The 20,276-nt window shown below is 37.5% G+C and overlaps 1 protein-coding gene and 1 pseudogene across 2 annotated transcripts; one reads left to right on the top strand and one right to left on the bottom strand.

Annotated features, from left to right (window-relative positions):
- Positions 1-5,447: 5,447 nt before the first annotated feature.
- Positions 5,448-14,570, top strand: LOC104596697 (Exostosin family protein). Its single transcript, XM_010257950.3, has 3 exons — positions 5,448-6,412; positions 11,363-11,616; positions 13,862-14,570. Exons 1-3 carry the CDS (start codon positions 5,767-5,769, stop codon positions 14,411-14,413), a joined length of 1,452 nt encoding a protein of 483 aa, XP_010256252.1. The 5' UTR covers positions 5,448-5,766; the 3' UTR covers positions 14,414-14,570.
- A 69-nt stretch (positions 14,571-14,639) lies between these two features.
- Positions 14,640-15,791, bottom strand: LOC104596698 (protein DMP3 pseudogene; annotated as a pseudogene). Its single transcript, XR_016076683.1, has one exon. The product of XR_016076683.1 is annotated as a protein DMP3 pseudogene (transcript).
- Positions 15,792-20,276: the final 4,485 nt, after the last annotated feature.

The following is a 20,276-nucleotide window of genomic DNA, read 5'->3' as shown; positions in this document are numbered from 1 at the left end:
TACTTAAATGACTCGACCAACCTGAAGGGTCAACACGAGCTCCTCAATCATGCACCAAGCTCTTTGACCCCACCATAAGGTAACCCTAAAATGGACAATGTGAAATGGACCTCTCATGTCCCTACTATTTACAAAGTTCTCCAATGGTCCAAATCTATTTGGTTCAATGGTAAAGAGGCACAACGGTTTGATCTCCCCGAGAAGTGAAATCAATTTAGCATGATTTTTAGCGCTTGATCAGGTTAATAATGCATGTGAAGTTTGCACGTAAGACAATGTAACTTCTCACTCTGTCAAAACAATCCCAAATTAGCAATCTGAACTTGCGAGAATACGAGATCTGTTAGAAACCCTGCACCAGAGCATTTGACACGATCCATCCACCATGAAGTGGTGGGGGTCGATTTACCTTCCAATAATGCCATGACACATGGTAGCGTGAAGGATGCTTTATTGCACCACATTGTGACATGTGGCAGCACAACACTTGATAGCTCCTTGGATCACTAGTGGCAAGCTAACTTGGGTATCCTGATGGCTACTAACCTTTGACCTAGAACGAGCTCAGACTGGGTTACTCACGAAGGCATGCATCCGACCTGAGCTACTTCGGACATGAAGGACATACTCCTGATCTAACTTACCTCCAACGTCAAAGGGGTAGGACTGACCTTTACCATATGCAACCGGAAATTACCACCTGGCGGTGCTAGTACCCCATTTCCCCACTTTGCGACTAATGCCTTTCGCATTGCTTGCCCTTAACCCCATGTTCCAATCGAGGCATGGGCTCCATATAAAGGTAAATAGTTGCCATCCAAGGCCATTTATTGGATTTCGATTTCTGCTCTAGCATTTTACCACTTCGGACATATTGACATATATTGACTTAAAGCATCAGAGTTACTACCCAAGACACCTACTCGGACCCTTATATTGTTGTTTTCTTCGCAGGTTCCTTCACTAGAGTCCACATCTGTGTTCAAGGGTCCCAGTTGTAGTAAGGATCAAGTTGATCACTTTTGATCTTCATCAATACATCAATTCAATTTGATTGACTTTAAAATCTTAAAAATGTAGTATGAACTTCATCCTCTCTTATCCTTATTTGTTGCTCAAATTTAGACTGCAACAGAATTTACGATTCTCACCTTTTTCATTTGATAGTTCAGGTGGGGTGTTATTTCAAATATTTACTCGGTCCAGCTCCACCAAACCTCTATATTATGTTCTCTTCCGCCCATATGATATCTCCGGATTATCAAGATTCAAGACATTGTGCAAGTGTTCCAAGAGGAATTCAATGTGGGTTTTCTATTGAAGGAGCTTCTCAAGATCAAGAGGCACCTCTACTCCAAGGGTATTTAAGGCCTTGTTTGGTTCTTTGGAACATAATGGTGTTTGGCATTGTCATTTCCGAAGAATGGCTCCAATTCTAGATGGAAATTCTCATCCGAATGGCCATTTCTTTAAATCCACTTATTCACGTTTCTAAAGATGAATGATTCTCATCTTTTGGTTTCTCGCTATGTATTTTAGTGAAAAACAAACATGAGTGCCCATGTTCGCACGTGAAACATGAGCACTTCTATAATTTTGCAATGCAAAATAGAGGATCAACAAAAGCCCTAATCCCAATCATGTTTTTCTCCCACCCCAACGGTTATCTACAACCTAGGTGATCTCAGGTAAATCTCATCCATCTCTTCGCTGTTTTTCACTTCCAATCAATACAACCCCAAAAATATCACCATTTCTATTCCATTTTTTTTTCTCTTTCTCTTCTTGTCGCTGCTTTCATAATATTTCCAAGAAAAGTGAAGATCTTTGCAACTCTCCAATGGCTATCTGCAGCCCGGACGATCTCAGATAAACAAATCACCCTCCTTGTTTTTTCTTCACTTTCAATCAATACAACCCCCAAAATCTCACGGTTTCTCTCTATTTTTTTTTTCTCTGCCTTTGTTCTCAAAATTTTTCTAGGCATCTGCAAGTTCTGGTTTGTTAGAACATACCTCACAAAATCCAGGTACCGTTAATATCTATTAAAACATCTCTTTGTTAAATATAGTATCAGGATCATCATATAAAAACATTGGTTCCAAAAATCACCATATATCCTCTGGCAAGGTAAGTGAATACATTACCCCTTTTGGACTGAGTTGGTTAACCCGACAAAGTATTAAACAATCTTAAGGATTTTGTATATATGGGTTAATTTCTGTTTATACAAAGAACTATGGATTCTTTCTTATCACTATGAATCTCTGGAGATATTTATTATAGGTAATTTTCATAGATTTGAACTATGGATTCATTTTTCTCACTACTTTATTTTAATTCTTTTTGTTTCCAGTTTTTTTTTTTATATAAATGTGTTGCATTTAATATAGATAGAGAAAGATTGCAAGTAACTTTAGCTTGGTAGCCAACTTGCGCTTACAGAAACTTTTATAAATTCTTTGACATAGATCTTGACAATGTTTTAAGGGTGCTCTCAAGAACTAAAATGCTTACACTAGGGAATGTGGGTCTATGTAGCAAGAAATAACTTTTGGTAGTGCAGAATCGGTCAATTCTATAGCAATAAAGTAATTGAAAAGAAGCTATTCCTCATATAAGAGCCTTCTGATGTATGATTCTTTAGTGTAGTCATGAGTATCATTCATGTAGCCAGCATACAAGGGAAGATTTTGGATTTACATCAAAGATAGACATAGAAGTTCCAAGGGGAAAATAATAATAAATACCTAGATACCACTAATATGCCACTAATAAGTTTATTGGATGGCATCTATTTCTCTCCTTTTTTTTTAGTTGTGCTTGACAATGATTTAAACGTAATAGAGTAAAATGTATCTTCATTTGAACTTTTATTTATTATAATTGACATGATTTTTCCTATCAATAATTTATTAAAAAATTGATTCAAAGAAATTGGTAACTATTGTTTATGAGAAAAAAAGAATCATATGACTCTGCTAAATACATTTGGTGATTCTTTGTTTGGATGGAAATGATCAGAATCCATTATTGTTGAAAGGATTCTTAAGTGAAAATCCCTAGAATAATTTCATTCATGAACACAATGAATTATGCTTCAAATAACCCAATTGCCCCTACTCGGAATCCCCATCATTGTGGTGTTCTCCAAAATTTAGATTTTGGGTTCCTCCGTAGATTTCACTCAACATATCTTTCTCTCCCAAAGAAAAGCCGCCAACCTAGCCTGATTCCTTTCCCTACCGTTTCTCTCCTCTCCAATGTCATTTACTCTTCAACTCTAGGTTAGTTTTACTCCCCCAAAAAAAAAGCCCCTGACATGTGGCATACTTTCATCAGTTGACAATCCCCCAAAGGGCAACAGGGTAACTCCCACCCTAAATGGTTGCGGAGCATTTAAGGTTTGTGAGATGGGGAAACGATCTCTGATGTCTATAGTTCGCATCTGCCCCCACATACTTGCCCCCCAAAAATGTCCCACAAAGCCGGAAGGTGACGCGTGTCATAACACACGCACATTAAGCGAGATGCATGCAGAACCCATTTCACGCCGTGAAATGCACCTCCGTTAATTTCTCTCTTGCTCAAAAGCGTTTCTTTTCCCATACTCCTCCATTCTACTTCGAACTGAAACTCTTGGCATCGTCCCCCTTTCGTAACCCACTCACCGGAGATTAACCCAGTCAAGTTCCACCAGCCGACGCCGACGACCATGCCGACATGAGGTAAGTTCATATATATATATATTGTTTTTTCTCATTAATTTTCTAACATTTGCAAATCTAAACCCACTGGAGTGGGAGCCTCCTGATGCCGTTTCAAACCCTTGACACCCCCAGAATTCAAAAGCCCTCCAAAATTCGAAACTCTCCAGAATTTAAGTTTTGACTTGAGGCGCTTGGCCATGGCTGGAATAGCCTGGGAGGAGGAGTGGGAGCTATGCAACGATGACGGCTTCGTTTACAAGAGAAAGAAAAGAAGACAAGATTATATTGCTGCTACCGCACCACCAGTATTGGCTTCTGATCCAATGGTGGAGTAGAGCAGCGGAGGGAGCGGAAGAAGAGGACGCTGTTGAAGTTGAGAGATCAGTTGGGACAAATGAATTTGATCATAATTTCCTTTGTAATGATTGTCATGTATTCTCTTATGAAATATTAAAGGTTCTTTGTCAATATTCTGTCTCTCTTGATTAGTATCTACATTGTAATACGATCTCTCTTTCTCTCTCGGAAGAGGCAGTTGGTTTCAGCAATGGTAAAAATTTTTAAGTCTTAGGCTTCATTTGCTTTTCCTTATTTCAAGGACTTACCTCTTTTTGGTGTTGGGGGCATTTTAACCACAAAAAGGAGTCCTTAAAACAAGGAATGCCAAATGCAGCCTTAGACCTAGAAGCCATATCTAGAGAGGTCATGTAACAACAACGGAAAGCAAAAATTTAAAGGAGCATCAGTGTTGATGAGAGTATATATCTACTGAGTACTTGCTATACAAGACTATAACTCCTGCTACTATAAATATATGAATAAATATACATTACCTTGCTATAACAGTAGAAATACTACTAGTCTTTGGTTATTACCAAAATCCCTCTTCTAGACATAGCAACTACCTAAATGCATACATGAGCAATAATCGAAGATATAATTGCATTTATTTAGTATTTTTTCTGATAACCCGCTCAAGTTGTAGAGGGTTTTAGAAAATGGTTGATAGGACCAACTACTGAAAGAACTCAGACCTTTGGCTTCTCTCTTTATAATCCTGCTCCCGAACTTCATCTGATGTAGATTGCTCCATGCTGCATCAACACAAATTGTCAGCCATATCCTCTTATAGTCAAAGTGTTGAAACACACCAACAGTTCCTTGCATAGTAGCTATGTTTCCTTCCAAACTACTGTTTACCATTATGAATTTTAATTGTTTACCATTATGAATTTTAATTGCTTATGACCAGAGAGTTTCTAATTTTGGAGGGCTTTCGAATTCTGGGGGTGTCAAGGGTTTGAAATGGCGTCAGGAGGCTCCCACTCCGGCGGATTCAGATCTTTGAATGTTAGAAAACAAATGAGAAAAAACAATATATATATATATATATATGAGAAAAACTTACAGAGTACTTACCTCCTACCGGTATGGTCGTCGGTGTCGGCAGGTGGAACTCGACCAGATTAATCTCCGGTGAGTGAATTACGAAAAGGGGCCGGCGCCAAGAGTTTTAGTTTGAAGTAGAATGGAGGAGTATGAGAGAAAGAATGCTTTTAGGCAAGAGAGGAATTAACGGAGGTACATTTGACGGTGTGAAATGAGTTCCGCACGCATCTCGCTTAATGCGCGTGTGTCACGCGTCGCGTTCCGATTTTGTGGGACGTTTTTGGGGGCAAGTATGTGGGGGGGGGGGGCAGATGCGAGTCCCTTCGTCGCTCGAGGAACAGTGATCCTTGCTGAATACGAATTTGTTCACCGGCGGACAGTGAGCGCGATTTGGAGCTCTCGGGTTTGAGAACAAAACCCCACCACATGTGGGGGTAATACGGTCATTTAGCTCTCGTCGTTCACCGGGGATTCTGATTGGTCAAATTTATTCCAGGACCCAGGTTCGATTCTTCCAGGTCGATTGAGGTCGTGGACGTGGTTCAATAATTCGAGTTGGTTTTGGGTTGATATCAACCCGACCTAACCAGCTAACCTCCCGGTCTTCCCCTACCGGAGTCGAAATTTAAGGGGCAAAGTACTTGAGCTCGCGAGCAAAGCAAAAGGCATGGCTCCGAAAAACAACGCACTCATTCCTTGCTCAATCCCTTCTCTCTTTCTCTCTCTTGGTCTCTTCTGTGTTCTTCCACTCTCCATCTTCTTTCTCTTACAATCAACCCATCAGCAAACCTCTTGTTCTTCTCCGTTTCTCACCTTCTCTCAGAAAATCCCTCAAAATCCTAACCAATCCATCAGAGTCTACGTTGCAGATCTCCCCAGATCACTCAATTACGGTTTGTTAGGCAAATACTGGTCCCTGAGCGACGACTCGAGACTTGGAAGCGACGTCGACAATGACATTCGGTCCACGGTTTCTTCTAAAGGGAAGCTCGAGTTCCCTCCATACCCAGAGAACCCGTTGATCAAGCAGTACAGCGCTGAGTACTGGATCTTGGGTGATCTGATGACCCCCGAGGAATTGAGAACTGGGTCATTCGCGAAACGGGTTTTCGATGTCAATGAAGCTGATGTTGTTTTTGTGCCATTCTTCGCAACGCTCAGTGCGGAAATGCAGTTGGGAATGGCCAAGGGGGCATTTAGGAAGAAAGTGGGTAATGAGGATTATGAGAGGCAGAAGGAGGTTGTAGATTTGATTCGAGGTACGGATGCTTGGAAACGCTCGGGCGGGCGGGATCACGTCTTCGTATTGACCGGTATGTTTTTTTTTTGTTATTAATTCTCTTTATATTTTTATTTTTCTGTTTTGGAAATGATTCAAATGTTGGTATTGAAGATTCTTATTCTGTGTCTTTCATTGTTTATCAGTGGGTATTATTGTAGACTAATAGATTCTAAACTCGTTTTCCATTGCTGGGAGCTTCATCTGTATGTTGAGTTTTGTAGATTTTACTGGGGTTTATGTTTTGTAGATTCTAACAAAGACAGTATCTTTCGTATATTGGAGGTAGTGGTGGCCAGTGGATGCGATCATTTGTCATTTTGCTTGAATTAGCTTTTGCGGTTAAGAAATTGAAGCTCCATTGCTTGGCTATAGTTGATCTTTCCATTAGCGTTTTTTTTATTATTTTTTAATTTTGAGTAAAGGTCAGGTAAATTTCATTAAAATCAAAAAGTATGGACCGTATAACAAGGTTCTGTACATGTATATTAGGGCCCTAAAAGAAGCTGAAAAAGTGTCATCTTTAACAACGTGTTGTATGGACAACCAATTCCTAAGATCTTCAATCACTCCATTCATCACCCTTTCTTCTTATGCTGATTTCTGTTCAAATAATCTATTGTTCCTCTCATGCCAAATAACTCCTAGCATTGTTAGTAGGATGGCTGACCAACAGCGTTTGCCTTTCTCGGAGATCCCCAAAACTTGCCATTCTTCAAACCTCTCCCCCGAGTGTGGGTGAGCCTCTTTGATCCATCTTTTTGCATGCAACCAGAGGTGCGTGGAAGGGCTATGTGGAGAGCTACAAGAACACCTGTGTTATGGTCAGTATGGGAGGGAAGAAACAATAGGATCTTCAATGGTGTGTTTAGATCCAAGGAAGAGGTAGTGGAAAGAATAACCATTAAGGTCATCCATTGATTGAAATCATGTGATCTGTTTAAGAATTTCTCAGCTGAAGACATTTACAGAAATTGGGGTGCTGTGGTAGCTACAACTCCATCCAAACCTTTGGTACAGTTAATTTGGTCCCCACTGACACAACAAAGGGTAAAGCATAACCTTATGGAAGCTCTAATGGTAATCTGGGCCTATCTGGAATAGGAGGTGCTTTCAGAGATGATGAAGGTAGGATAATGTCTCTTTATTCAGGTCCAGTAGGAGTTGGAGATACCCTAAGAGCGGAAATCTTGGCTCTACATCAAGGAGTAAGATTGGCCAAACAGTTTGGGCTACAGCAGATTGAGATAGAGGGGGACTCCAAATTGGTAATTGAGTGGATGCAATTAGGGCATCTGGGAATTTGGCAACATAGACAGCTGATAGGGGAAATTTTTAGCATAACAAGGGAGGTGGGTGTTTACTTTAAGTGGGTAAGGAGATCAGCAAATGATTTAGCTGATACCTTTGCAAAACAAGGGACTGTAAGAGAGAGTTTGTACTGGGTAGTGCTGTAATTTCATGTCTATTGGCCCAAACTCTTCTACTAGGGGTTGATGTCTGTATTTCAGAATTTTAAGGGCCTGTCGTTTCCTCTTAACTCTTATCTTTTAAGAGGAATCTTACAACTTTAAGAGGAAAATGGGTGTTCGTGTCCTCTTATCTCTTATCTCTTAAAGAGGAATCTTACAACTTTTGGTTTTCCAATGATACCCCCAAAACGCAAACAAAAATTCTCATATATGGGGTTAAAAGGGATATTTGACAATTTTCAGAATTCAGAAATCAGAAATCAGAACAACATACTCTGCATTCAGAGTTTAGAGGAAAGAAAAGTTCACCAATACCAATATACCTCTTAATGTAATTATTGCATTTCCACATATTAGGCGTCAGAGAAAATGAACATGCCCTAAATCTCATTATTGAAGTTATCGTTTCTGATAAAAAATGTTTTCACTGAGCTTGGGAAGCACTAATTTAGATTTAGGGCTTTGAGGAAATCATGCCAAACAGTTGCACTGAAGTTGCAATGAATGAATGAGTGGTTTGAAGTCTCCAGTCTCCCTGTTGCATAGAGGGCAAACCAAATCTGAAATGTTGAAACCTTTCTTTATCAACATTTCTTTAGTAAGGCACTTTTTCCAAAGTGCTACCCAAGCAAAGAGCTCACTTTTGGTGGAGTGGCATATCCCCGAATATAGTGTTTTTTTTTTGGTTCAAATGTTGCATTTCTGAAAAGCATTATGGGTCTCTTACTATAAAAAAACTATTTGTTTAGATCTCTTACTCTAAAAGAGCTCTCCCAAGCCTGGGTTTAGCTTGGAATCCATTAAATATGAATTAAATCACCTTCCATAGGTTCTCTTATTTAAAGTAAGAAATAAGCCAGACTCTATGGGCCATTTCTCAGTGTTATTCCATCTAATTATATTAGCTCACTCTCTATGGCCAAGGTTGAAATGCGAAGATGTTTGGCAATCTTGAGCCCTCACGTCAGCTTCTGTGGTATTGGTGTCATCCATGAGACTACTGTCATCATCATCCAAGCCTTATCCCTGTGGTTGGGGAAGGCTACATAAATCCTGTTTTGCCATTCCATTCCTTTTAATGCCAGAGACTGAGAATTTGGAAAAACTTTTAGTGTCAGCTGCCAACCTGGTGCAACCATCTTCCTTTATACCAGCTTGGGACTGGTAGTGTAAGATAAGCTGACACTGGTGATACCAATGAGACTACTGTAAGCATAGAAAGAGGGCTTCCACTTAGAAGAAGGATCATATGGGGATGATTGAAGGATTTCCAAAACATTCTTAAGGACCTCATCTTAAGAATAAAATATTGGTTATTCATAAGTAGTGCAAATTACTGGAGGATAAGGATTGGGGCAGTTGTTGATTTAAACATGTGTGTGGTAAGTGGAAATTTGCATTGTCTATTGTGAACCTTGTAAAGGCTTAGGTCAACTACACCCATGTTGGATGTTTCTTGTTTTCTTTAAACTCTGCATGAATTACTGGACAACAAGGGTAAAAGGGCTTTCCTTCTTGACCTCCCTTGTGTGAAACTAAACTGAATGTGATGTCTTTGCTACTTGTCTATATCTTATAAAAAAATTTTACTCTTTTTCTGATGACATAAAAGCTAATTTAAGTGCAAGGACCAGCATGGTGTATGAGGGATGACTATACTGTTAAGTGTTAAATAGCTGGAGATATTAAAACTTATAAGAACTATTAAGGGGGTAGTGGCAATGCTAGGTGACTTAAGAAGATTAGACATCAAATTTGTGAACTAGACCTCTAGAACAGAAACCAATTAGTGCAGATGTTCCTCTTCCCAGTTAAAATGCTTAGATATATAAAAGTGTACATGCCTTTCATCTAGGAAGGAGGAAATGATATCATGTTGCGGTTTCAAATTCCAAAAGCCTTATATATGGGTGAGCTTGACAACTGTCCATTTATCCAAATTTGAATACCAATTTGATCCATTTATAACTTGGTCAAATGTGGATCAACCCCAGTCCAATCCATTAAGATCCAATGGAATAACATTTAAGTATATACTGATAAAAAATAATATTTTAAGTATATGTACTATGTAGTTAGAAATTAATATGTATCTATTCGTAAGGTTGGTTTTTTGTTATATCTTTACATAGTCATAGGTTCAACTCTCATAGAAGTTATTTTCTAGTAAGGTTTTAAAAGGCTAGAGGTGGAGGTTTGGTGTAGGAGTCAAGGCATTTGAGGTTAGTATAGTGTTTTATGTTTATAACATTTTCTACCCATGTTAAATAATCTTTTTACTAAAATATTCATAAAAAAATAATCTTTTTACTAAATTGGTTAATTTACACATATTCTACTTTATTTTCAATATAAAACAATTTTAAATATCTTCAAATGAATACTATTCATCATATACAACTTTATTATTGAAACAAAATCTCTCTTGCAACTTGCAAGTAAAACTGCATAAAAAGAGTTTGATAATTTTGTTCAATTTTTTATTGTATTGGTAGCTTCTATGTGTTTTTTATTTATTTTAAGTAGAATCATAGTTGTCATTTTTGGTTTATAGACTGGTTGCACTGTCATTATTTATTAGTAAACACATAAATGGAGATGATATTCTCACATTAGGTACGTTGAGACATAAAGCAAATAAGAGAAAAAATAGATATTTTTGGGATAAAAAGATATTATTATATATTTTTAAGTGTAAACTGCTTTTTTTTTATTTGTAACCAACCAAAAAGTGATTATTTTTTGAATTTTGGAAAGTATTTTATATCAATATATTTATATCTGTTATTTTCTTCTGCAATATAATGTTTTCTATATGTGGTGTATCCTTCACCAAATTGAGGTGTGCGGCAGTGAGGCATAGGCCTCACAAAATTGTCATGGGATCTGCTGTGAACAATGTGAATGTGGCTGTGACCAATCACTAGTGAATGTGCCAGTGTTTTATACACATGGTTACCTCACGTGGTGTGGGCTGCATGTGTAGAGAATACTGGTGTGTTCACTTGTGATTGGTCACACACATAGCTAGGTTTGCACCAGATTCGGATTCCTCAAAATCTGAAGGCAGCAATAGGAAGTAGTGATAAGTAATTTAAGGGCCCATAATTTAACAACGGAACAGAATGGGATGGCAGAACATGATTCAGTAGCCAACCCCATATAGTTGGGACAAGGCTTAGATGATGATGATGATGTCATATCATTACCTTTTGAAACAAAAAATAAATAAATATTATAAATAATTATGCTCATACTGTTATCCACTTAAGGTTCTGTAGCTATTTTCCAGTTATTCTTCAACATGACAAATATCACCAGATTCCTTACTGGGCCATCATATGTTCTTAAGTCTATCTATCACACTTTAATGCTGCTTTAAAAGTTTTGCACAGATATGAATGAGTACAAATCTCTGTTTGCATACTGTCAAAATCAAACAAGCTTTAGAAGCTTATGATTCAGTCTCTGGATTGTCAGGTTATGTTAAAACTTGAGGCATTCTTTGACAGACCCAGTTGCAATGTGGCATGTTAAAGCTGAGATAGCACCAGCAGTGCTCCTGGTGGTGGATTTTGGTGGGTGGTACAGGCTTGACTTGAAAGCATCCAGTGACAACACTTCTGATATGATACAACACACGCAAGTTTCATTGCTCAAAGATGTAATTGTTCCATATACCCATCTACTTCCTAGACTGCACTTGTCAGAAAATCAGGATCGTATTACCCTTCTTTACTTCAAAGGAGCAAAGCATAGGCACCGGGTTAGTATTGAACTTCCACTTTTTAAATATTTATGCTTTTTTTTTTTTGTTTTACCTTAGTCATGGAACTTATTAAATCCAGAAAGTTTTCTTCTTTTCAATTGATTAGCAATAGCCCTAGTTTTCATTCTGTCAGCATGTGTAAATTGGATATCAGTTCTCTTTTGATCATTACTGCTTAAGAAAATTCTATTGCTTACTCTAATCATTTTAATTGATGCTGGATCTGAAATTTATTTTGAATACCCTCTCAAATTAAACTTGAGTGAATTTAAGTAGGCACAGAGATAGGGATATTGTGCATAATTGCCATAATCTCTCACCCAGTGATTTAAAAGGCGCACCTAGGCACACAGGCGAGGTGCACTTTAGGGTATGTGCCTCGCGTAGGTACTAGGTGCACTTTAGGGTATGCGCCTCACCTAGGTACTATGCATACGCCTGGTGTGCCTAGCCGTGCGCTTGATGCGCTTTGCACCTCAGCCCAGGCATGCACCTTTTGAAAAATTCACACTTTTTTGCTTTTTTTTAACCTAGCGGCTGGGTTGGGGACTCCGCACCCAAACCCCCGACCACACCCCTTGAAGCAAGCCCAAACAAGTCCATGTTAGGGTCTTAAATTCTTAATTCTCACATAAAAAATAATGATTTTATAACTTTAATTGCCATTTAAGAAGATATTTTAATTTGCTTGCTTTGCTCGCTCACCGAAGCTTTGAGAACCCCCCATGTGATAATGTTGTTCATTCATTCATTCTAATAAAAATATTTTCTTAAAAGGCAATGAAAGTTATAAAGTCATTATTTTTTATGTGTGAATTAAGAATTTAAGACCCTAACATGGACTTGTTTGGGCTTGGCTCGAGGGGTATGGTACAAAGGCGGCTCATAGAATCAAGAATGCAATATGTTTTACATCAAATTAGCTACTTGAAGTAATGCAATTGAGGAAAAAAAGAGATTGTGGCTTTTACATGCTTGAAAATGCTTTATATGTTTGATTTTATTTTTAAAATTTTATTTGAATACGCTTTACATGTTGTGGTTATTATTCTAATTTTAGATAATAGGTTTTTTAAAACATTTATTTTAAAATTTAAGTTTATGTTTTTTATTAATATTATGTTTATTTTTTTTGATATTTTTTAATTTTCTGACATTTTTTTATTTATTTAGCAATTTTTTTTTTTTAAATTTTTACGCCTTGCTTCAAAAAGGCATGCACCTCGTCTTGTACCTTGTGCCTCGGGTGCAAATTGCCCCTTGTGCTTTTAAAACACTGCTCTCACCAGGGGGGTTTCTGTTTCAACCACTACAAGCGGTTATTGTGATCATTTCACTTATGACCATAGCATTTTAGTGATCATCTCCATGCAGTTGCAGTAACTCTGGAGCATCATCACCTTATTGGATTGAATGCACCTGCTGTGGTCTTTTTTGTGATTTATAGCCTTTTAGTTCCTTACTTGATAATTGCTAAGTAGCAATTATTTTGGGTTCAGCTGCTTTAAGGATCAAGTGTTAACCTGCTCCTGTGGATAAGTGATGGGTAGGGAGTGATTGTATTGGGTTTAGTTGTTCCATCTGCTTAAAGGGGTACGTACTCAATCCCTGGTTGTATTTCTCTGTATATTATTGTTTAGGTAATGAAATTCTTTCTGTTATCTATCAAAAAAAAAAAAAAAAGCTAATTGCATGTATTTTGTTTGATCATGACTCTTTGCTAAGAGGCCTGTGTTCTGCCCAAGTCTTACAGCCATAAGTTGTCAGAGACATGGCTAGTGGCAACTTGGTTTTCTAGGTATCTAGTTATACAATTAGTATATTGCAGCTTGTCTTGTAATCAAGAGCTTTTCATTTTGAACCATCCACTATACATTTTAATCCATAATCATGGAACAACAATGTTTTGCAACTGTGCCTTATGAAACATAGGAGAGGCAACCAATTCCAAGGCTATAATTATTTCTACCTGTTATCCTAGGTTACATAGTAGCTTTAATGAGATTACCATACTAACAAATTGATAAAAGCAATTGGCAAATGTGAATATTATTGTCAGCTACTGCACTAATTGATGTTTTTCTTTGTTATATTTCTAAATTTTTCACGTCCAAATTTATATAGTGGTGCCCATTTTACAGATTGGAAAAAATTTTCTGTGGTAGTTTTTTCTTTTCTGAAAAACTCATTTCATGTAAATATAACTGTTAGTATAATTTCTTCAATAATGTTATTTCTACAGGGAGGTCTTGTTCGGGAAAAGTTGTGGGACTTATTGGTTAATGAGCCTGGTGTCGTCATGGAGGAAGGCTTCCCTAATGCTACTGGCAGAGAGCAGTCAATCAAAGGGATGAGGACATCAGAATTCTGCTTGCATCCAGCTGGTGATACTCCAACTTCATGCCGCCTTTTTGATGCTGTCCTCAGCCTTTGTATACCTGTAATTGTTAGTGATAACATCGAGCTTCCATTTGAAGGCATGGTGGACTACTCAGATTTTTCCGTTTTTGTGTCAGTAAGTGATGTCCTTAAACCAAACTGGCTTTTGAATCACCTCAGAAGCTTCTCCAAAGAACAGAAGGATGCATTTCGCCGAAATATGGCCCATGTTCAACCCATTTTTGAATATGACAATGGTCATCCAGGTGGTATTGGGCCAGTTCCTCCTGATGGTGCGGTCAACCACATTTGGAGGAAGGTTCACCAAAAACTACCCATGATTAAAGAAGCAATTATTCGAGAAAAGAGAAAATCCCCAGGTGTCTCAATTCCTCTAAGATGTCATTGTACATGAATTTTCCACATCCTCCTTAGACATGGTTTTCTCTCTGTAATGTAATGCAGAAACTGGAGAATTAAACTACAATTCGCTTGTGGTATTATTTCATAAGATGTAGTTATGTTGAGAAAATTGGAGAATTAAATTAGAATGTGCTTTTGGTGTTATTTATTTAATGACATATGTAACCAAGTAAATTTTTGCTACTGCCATCAGCTTGGACCCATGGAGAGACCGATCATTGTATAAATGATAAAAGGTGTTTGATATTTTTGATTTTTTTTGAATGTCTCCCTATTGGTTGGTTACAGAAGAGATCAAGAAAATTAAGAACAAATGAATAAATCAGTTCCCTGAAGTCACAGGGTAACCTATACCATGTCTTGTGGTGGGGAAAACCACAAACAGCAGGCTGCAAAAGAGACCGATAGCAAGGGGAACTATGTCGAGAACTTCTTGGGTCTCGTGTGCAGGCGATGGATAGAAGCAACTCAAAATATTCTTGTCTCTCAGCGCGACGGTACCGAAAACAAAGACTGATAGAACTGCATGGACAAAGTCAATGGACCTGAGCCGGTAGTTTCTGAGATCAGGAACGCTTGAGCCTGTGTAGTCAAAGAGCCACATGCCCTTCCAGGTGGCTATACCATGATAGACCTTTCCATCTGGAGCTTTGAAGCTGTCGGTGAAGGAAGCCAGGGAACAAGAAACAGCCAGTACCAACAACAAGATCAGCGTCAAGGGGCGAGTGACAGAATCACAGGTTCCGTTGTTGGTGAAAGTCGGGACAAGGAGCTGGAAGGCCAAGAGGGTGCCGGTGGGGAGGAGGTTGGCCAAATGTGCAGTGCTTGCCAAGGTCTGGCTGATGGCTCGTTGCGAGATCGAGGGATACGCTGAGGAATCTGTTGCAATTGGAGGCTTCTTTTCATCATCTGACGAGCTGGGTGTCTCTGTGATCGGTGTCTCGTTGTTGGTCCTCGATCTTTGTCTGAGAGACGTATCTGTTGCCATTCTGATATTGAAGCTTGAAGCTTGAAGACAGGAAGATTGGTGATATAGCTGTGAGACTTGTGAATCGAGAATTGAGATGAAGATGGGGAGATGAATAAATAAATAGATGATGGAAAAAATACGAAGAGGGAAGACTTTCTTGTCTTGTAAAGGCGTTCTTGCTTCTATGATGTTTCCTTTTGATTCAAGCTTTGACATTTTCCATGTTTCTGGGCTGGGGTCTCCACTCCACCACCCTCGGTTGTCTCGGGCGTGACGGTATTGACAATCTCAACCCAGTAGTTCTAGATAATATATGAATCAGTTTGGACGTTTGAGAAAGAAATCACCAGGAAACTCCTCTACCGGATTACCACGTACCACAGCTTCATGGTGATTTAACGGTGTTATAGGTGATGTTTGGTACTGATATTGTTGTTTCTACGTTACATCAGCGCCACCTAGATAATCATTTATTTTTTGTTTGGTTGAGACTGTTTTGAGTTAAAATAGTGATAGAGCTATAGAAGTTTCTACTAGAAAGGGGGTGTTGGGGAAAAATCAAATCCATTATTTGCCCATTTGAAGAAACAGCCCATGACTTAGGCTCTTAGGTGGCATTATATATAGCAGTGCAGTGATATTTTGGTGCATCGCAAACTAGCAAAAAAAGATGGATATGTACTACCAAAATACCCAGAAACCTTACCTGTCGTTTTTTTTGGTTTTATGCTTCTAAAACCATTAGATTGCATCTACATGTTCGTCTATGTATAATTGGATGGTGTTTGATTGCACAATTCATTTAAATGATAATAACTCTGTCACTGTCAGCTTGTCTTGTACTCCCAGTCCCAAACCTAAATAAAAGAGAGTTGCGTCACATTAACGGTGAGCACTAAAACTTTTGCATATTTCTTATGATAGCCAATCCTATTTAATTGGGATAAAGCTTAGCTTGAATGATGATGATGAGATAGCAACACTAAAACCAAACACAAAAATTCTCAGAACACTAGTTCAGCATCTAAATTAGTATGAAGCAAATAAGTTTGGCGTTTTGACATGAGATGAGTAGGGATTAGTTCTTCAAATAATTGTATTTTCTATTTGGGAAGCTCCCGATATGATACGTATTGGCCGATAAGGGCCGATATATGTCAATTTTTTGAACCTTACCTCCAATAATAAGTCCTTTCAAAAGACTTTCTCTTTTGCTAAAACATGGGCAGGCAATGTTAAGTTTCTATTCCTTTTTTTGGGTAAATAATGTTAAGGTACAAGTTTAACAAACTTAAATTGTTCTTTTAACAAAAGACATCTTATCCAGCAAATTCAAACAGGATCAAGGAAGATCAGTATGACCGGCGTTAACTGCATCCATTGCCAGTAAACTATCTGATTCAACTATAAACCCTTTAAAAAAGAAGTGCCTTCCAAACAGCAAAAGTTGAGCAGACACATCACCGTCCTATGTTTTTATTTAAAAATAAATATTTCGCAAGAAAGCTTAGACATAAGAATTCTTAATAATACTGAAATTTTGCTGAAATGTAAGTGGATGATATCTTCACCATTGTCCTGTTAATATATATACATTTTATATTTTAATTTCATTTAAAGTTTACCTGTTTTAAAATCATTGCAAAGTACCCAATGGGTCGCTATAGAACTACTTCCCATACCCAATACAATTGAATTCAAAATGGATATCTAAAACCCGGTTATATTGTCTTCTTCTCTCAAATAGACAACGGTTTTTTGGAAACCCATTTTTTTGTGGAACACTTCTAAAATTGGCCCTTTTGACCGATGTTTGGCCGGAGGACATTTTGAATCAGTTATTGCCCATTTTTAAAGATATTCCGGCAGCTGTTGCTCAAAAAAATATCAAACTGAAGCATGTTTTGGTGCATATTTTTATGGGAAATTTTCTTATAATACCCCTATGGTTTAGGAAATTGACTAACATTATACCTTTACTATTTAATTATTGTTTTAAAGTATTCTTAAGTTTTTTGACAATAGTCTAAAATCTCCATTTCCGTTAATTTTCTGTCACACTCTGTTAACATGTGACATCACGTGACTATATTTTAAAAATTCTTAAAATGCCCTTTTATGGTTAAATTATGAAGGACAAGGAAAACCCACTTCTAAGTCCACTCTATCACTGTCTCCTCTCTATTAGAGCTATGCATTTGGAATAGTTGAATTCAAAAATATGTATCAGAGGTTGTTGGTTCATTTTGTTGGAAGGGTTTAGAATCCATCATATGAATGGCTGAACCATGCTAAATGGCTAGACAAAATTTCAAAATTTTTCTAACTCTTTCAAGAACAAATTTTTGGTGAATTTGAAAGCTGAATTTTTCGGATTGATCTTGCACTAAATCAGACTAAATTTGAAGTCAAATTGAAAGGATATTATACCTGATACGAAGACCACAAATCATAGCTCTCAAGGTGGAAGTTCACACCCAATATCAGTCCCAAAATCGGCCTTCAACTGAAGATGGAACAATGTACGGGAGAAACCGATTCAACAACTTTGATTTCAACAAATCTGCTATCCAACTTGCTTGGATCGAATGGGATGTGTGAGCCTAATTTCCTCAATGTTTTTCTTTTAAAAATTCCAAGGAAAAACTAATAGAAATCAGTTCTTGAAAAGCCTAAGTCGTAATTAGGGTTTCTTGAGACATAAGAGAGAAGAAGAGAAAGCAAGAATGCAAAGTTCAAGATTGGTTTGCCATCTTCTCTCTTTATCCTTGTATGGAGCAAGACTCCTAATCTAATTAGGAGATGATCCAAATTTGATTTGGATTAGAACCTTTCTTTTGATAAACATTATCCTCTTGAGAGGATAGATTCTCCATACCAAGATCCAAACCCAGTTTTTGACCCAAATCACAAGACAACTTAAATTGTCATGTGACAACTTAACTAATCATATTAGTAATGGGCCTTAGGCCCATTTTTCTTAAAGGCTCACGTTCCTAAGTGTTGCATGGCCACATTGGGCTTGATATTGTATGGCGTGGGATCCCACAAAGGTCTCACACAAATCCATGAGGGTTTGACCCCACCTCTGAAAGAGATTGGGCCGAATTCATTACTTAGGGCAGTGAACTCCTAAGCCAATTAACATGGGCTCAATCTGGGCTCAAAATTTACACCTAAATGATCTTTGGATTTAACCACCTTATGGATACCTAAGGGTAACAGACTTATGTAAGATAAAGCCCATTAAGTAATCAGTCCTGTAATGGTCTTTTACAATTAACCTCTTAATCCATAATTACCAAAGCACTACCCGATAGGAAATGACCTCTCCCTTGCCTGCAAGGTGCAGTGCCACACTCTCTGTTCGGATGGATCCTAGAATTAAAACATTTTGCAAACCATTTTCACAAAATAATAATATAGTATATAAATATATTTTGCAAAACCAAATTTCAAACACATGTGAAATTCATTATTGACAGTTTAGGTTTCCATCAGAGAGTGTAAACCTTGATATTCACTTTATTCGACAAAGGGGTTGATCCTATCACTATGATCACCCATTCAAATAATTTCCCAAATTGCTCTAATATGCCTAGATATTTAACTCTTAATGGATTCCATTAGTTGGTATATCAAAGATAGCCTGATCCATTACTTAATGTAATATCATAATCAAGTTTGGGATTATGTATAACTTTCTAGTTTTGCCCATCTATTTCCAAGGTACAAGGCATAATTGGAAATTAGTCCGGGTTCAGTGTCTCTTCTAAACATCCACTACATGTGCTTTGGTCTAACCCTAACAGCTGAGACAAGTTACTCCAACTATTTGGTAGAACACCAGTGTCAGTCTTGTCAAAATAAACTCCCAAAGTCCATCAAATGGCTGAGAACATTATAAACTTAACACGGGTCTCATAAGTGTTTAATTTAAGGGGTAATACACAAAAATACACCGATATAAACATGAAACAACAATGTGCTTTATTAATTTATAGATAAATGTTTGTATACCTCAGACTGATTGAAGATAAGGGCATACACTGTCTAACGCCTTTTCAATATCTCGTTGTAATTTTCATATTTATTCCATGAATTAGGGCATGCAAACCTTGTATATATTCCAAAAATCAAGATCCCTAAAAAATCCAACAATATAGAACCATAAGTGTTTGTAATTTCTTATACAAAATAATAGCCAAATGCTTGGTTCTCAAGATGTAGAAGTTACTAGACAGATTAATTACTCCTAACCTATCAACCTTTATAAAAGGAAGACAAGGGATATACAACATTCTTCTACCATGAGAAATGGTTCACAAATTGAAAAAAACAAGAGAGGAAAGGGATGGCTGCTATTAAAGATGGACATGTCCAATGCTTATGACAGAATGAGAAGAGATTTCGTCATCCAGATGTTAAAGGAAATGGTTTTCCTAGAAGGTGTCAAAAGATTGAATTATGTATAACACACCAAAATTTTCATTAAAATAAACTTCAGTCAGAATATTTTCAGCTACAAAACGAGCTTAGACAAGGTGATCCTTTGTCACCTTATATATTCATCATTGGAATGCAAGCCTTCTTAAGACTCTTCTATAAGGCTGGACAAATAAGGAGTTATAGGGCTTTAAAATATGCAGAGGGACCCCAATTACACATCTATTGTTCACAGATGACTACATAGTGATATGCAAGGCTGAATTCAATCAAGCAAGGAAAGTCAAGGAAACCCTAAAAAATTTTAGTGAAAAAGTGAACTTAGCCAAATTAGGGGCCCAATTCAACAGTTTAGTGCATAGAAGGAAAAATAAATTATTTCTGCATATGATATAGATAAAACAAATGTAAGCCCGTGAAAAATATTTGGGTGATAAAC

The sequence above is a fragment of the Nelumbo nucifera genome, chromosome 5, assembly GCF_055504915.1.
Source record: "Nelumbo nucifera cultivar China Antique chromosome 5, China Antique-T2T, whole genome shotgun sequence".
Classification (NCBI taxonomy): Eukaryota; Viridiplantae; Streptophyta; class Magnoliopsida; order Proteales; family Nelumbonaceae; genus Nelumbo; species Nelumbo nucifera.
Note: the sequence above shows the minus strand (reverse complement) of the source record. Positions and strands in the feature narration are given on the sequence as shown.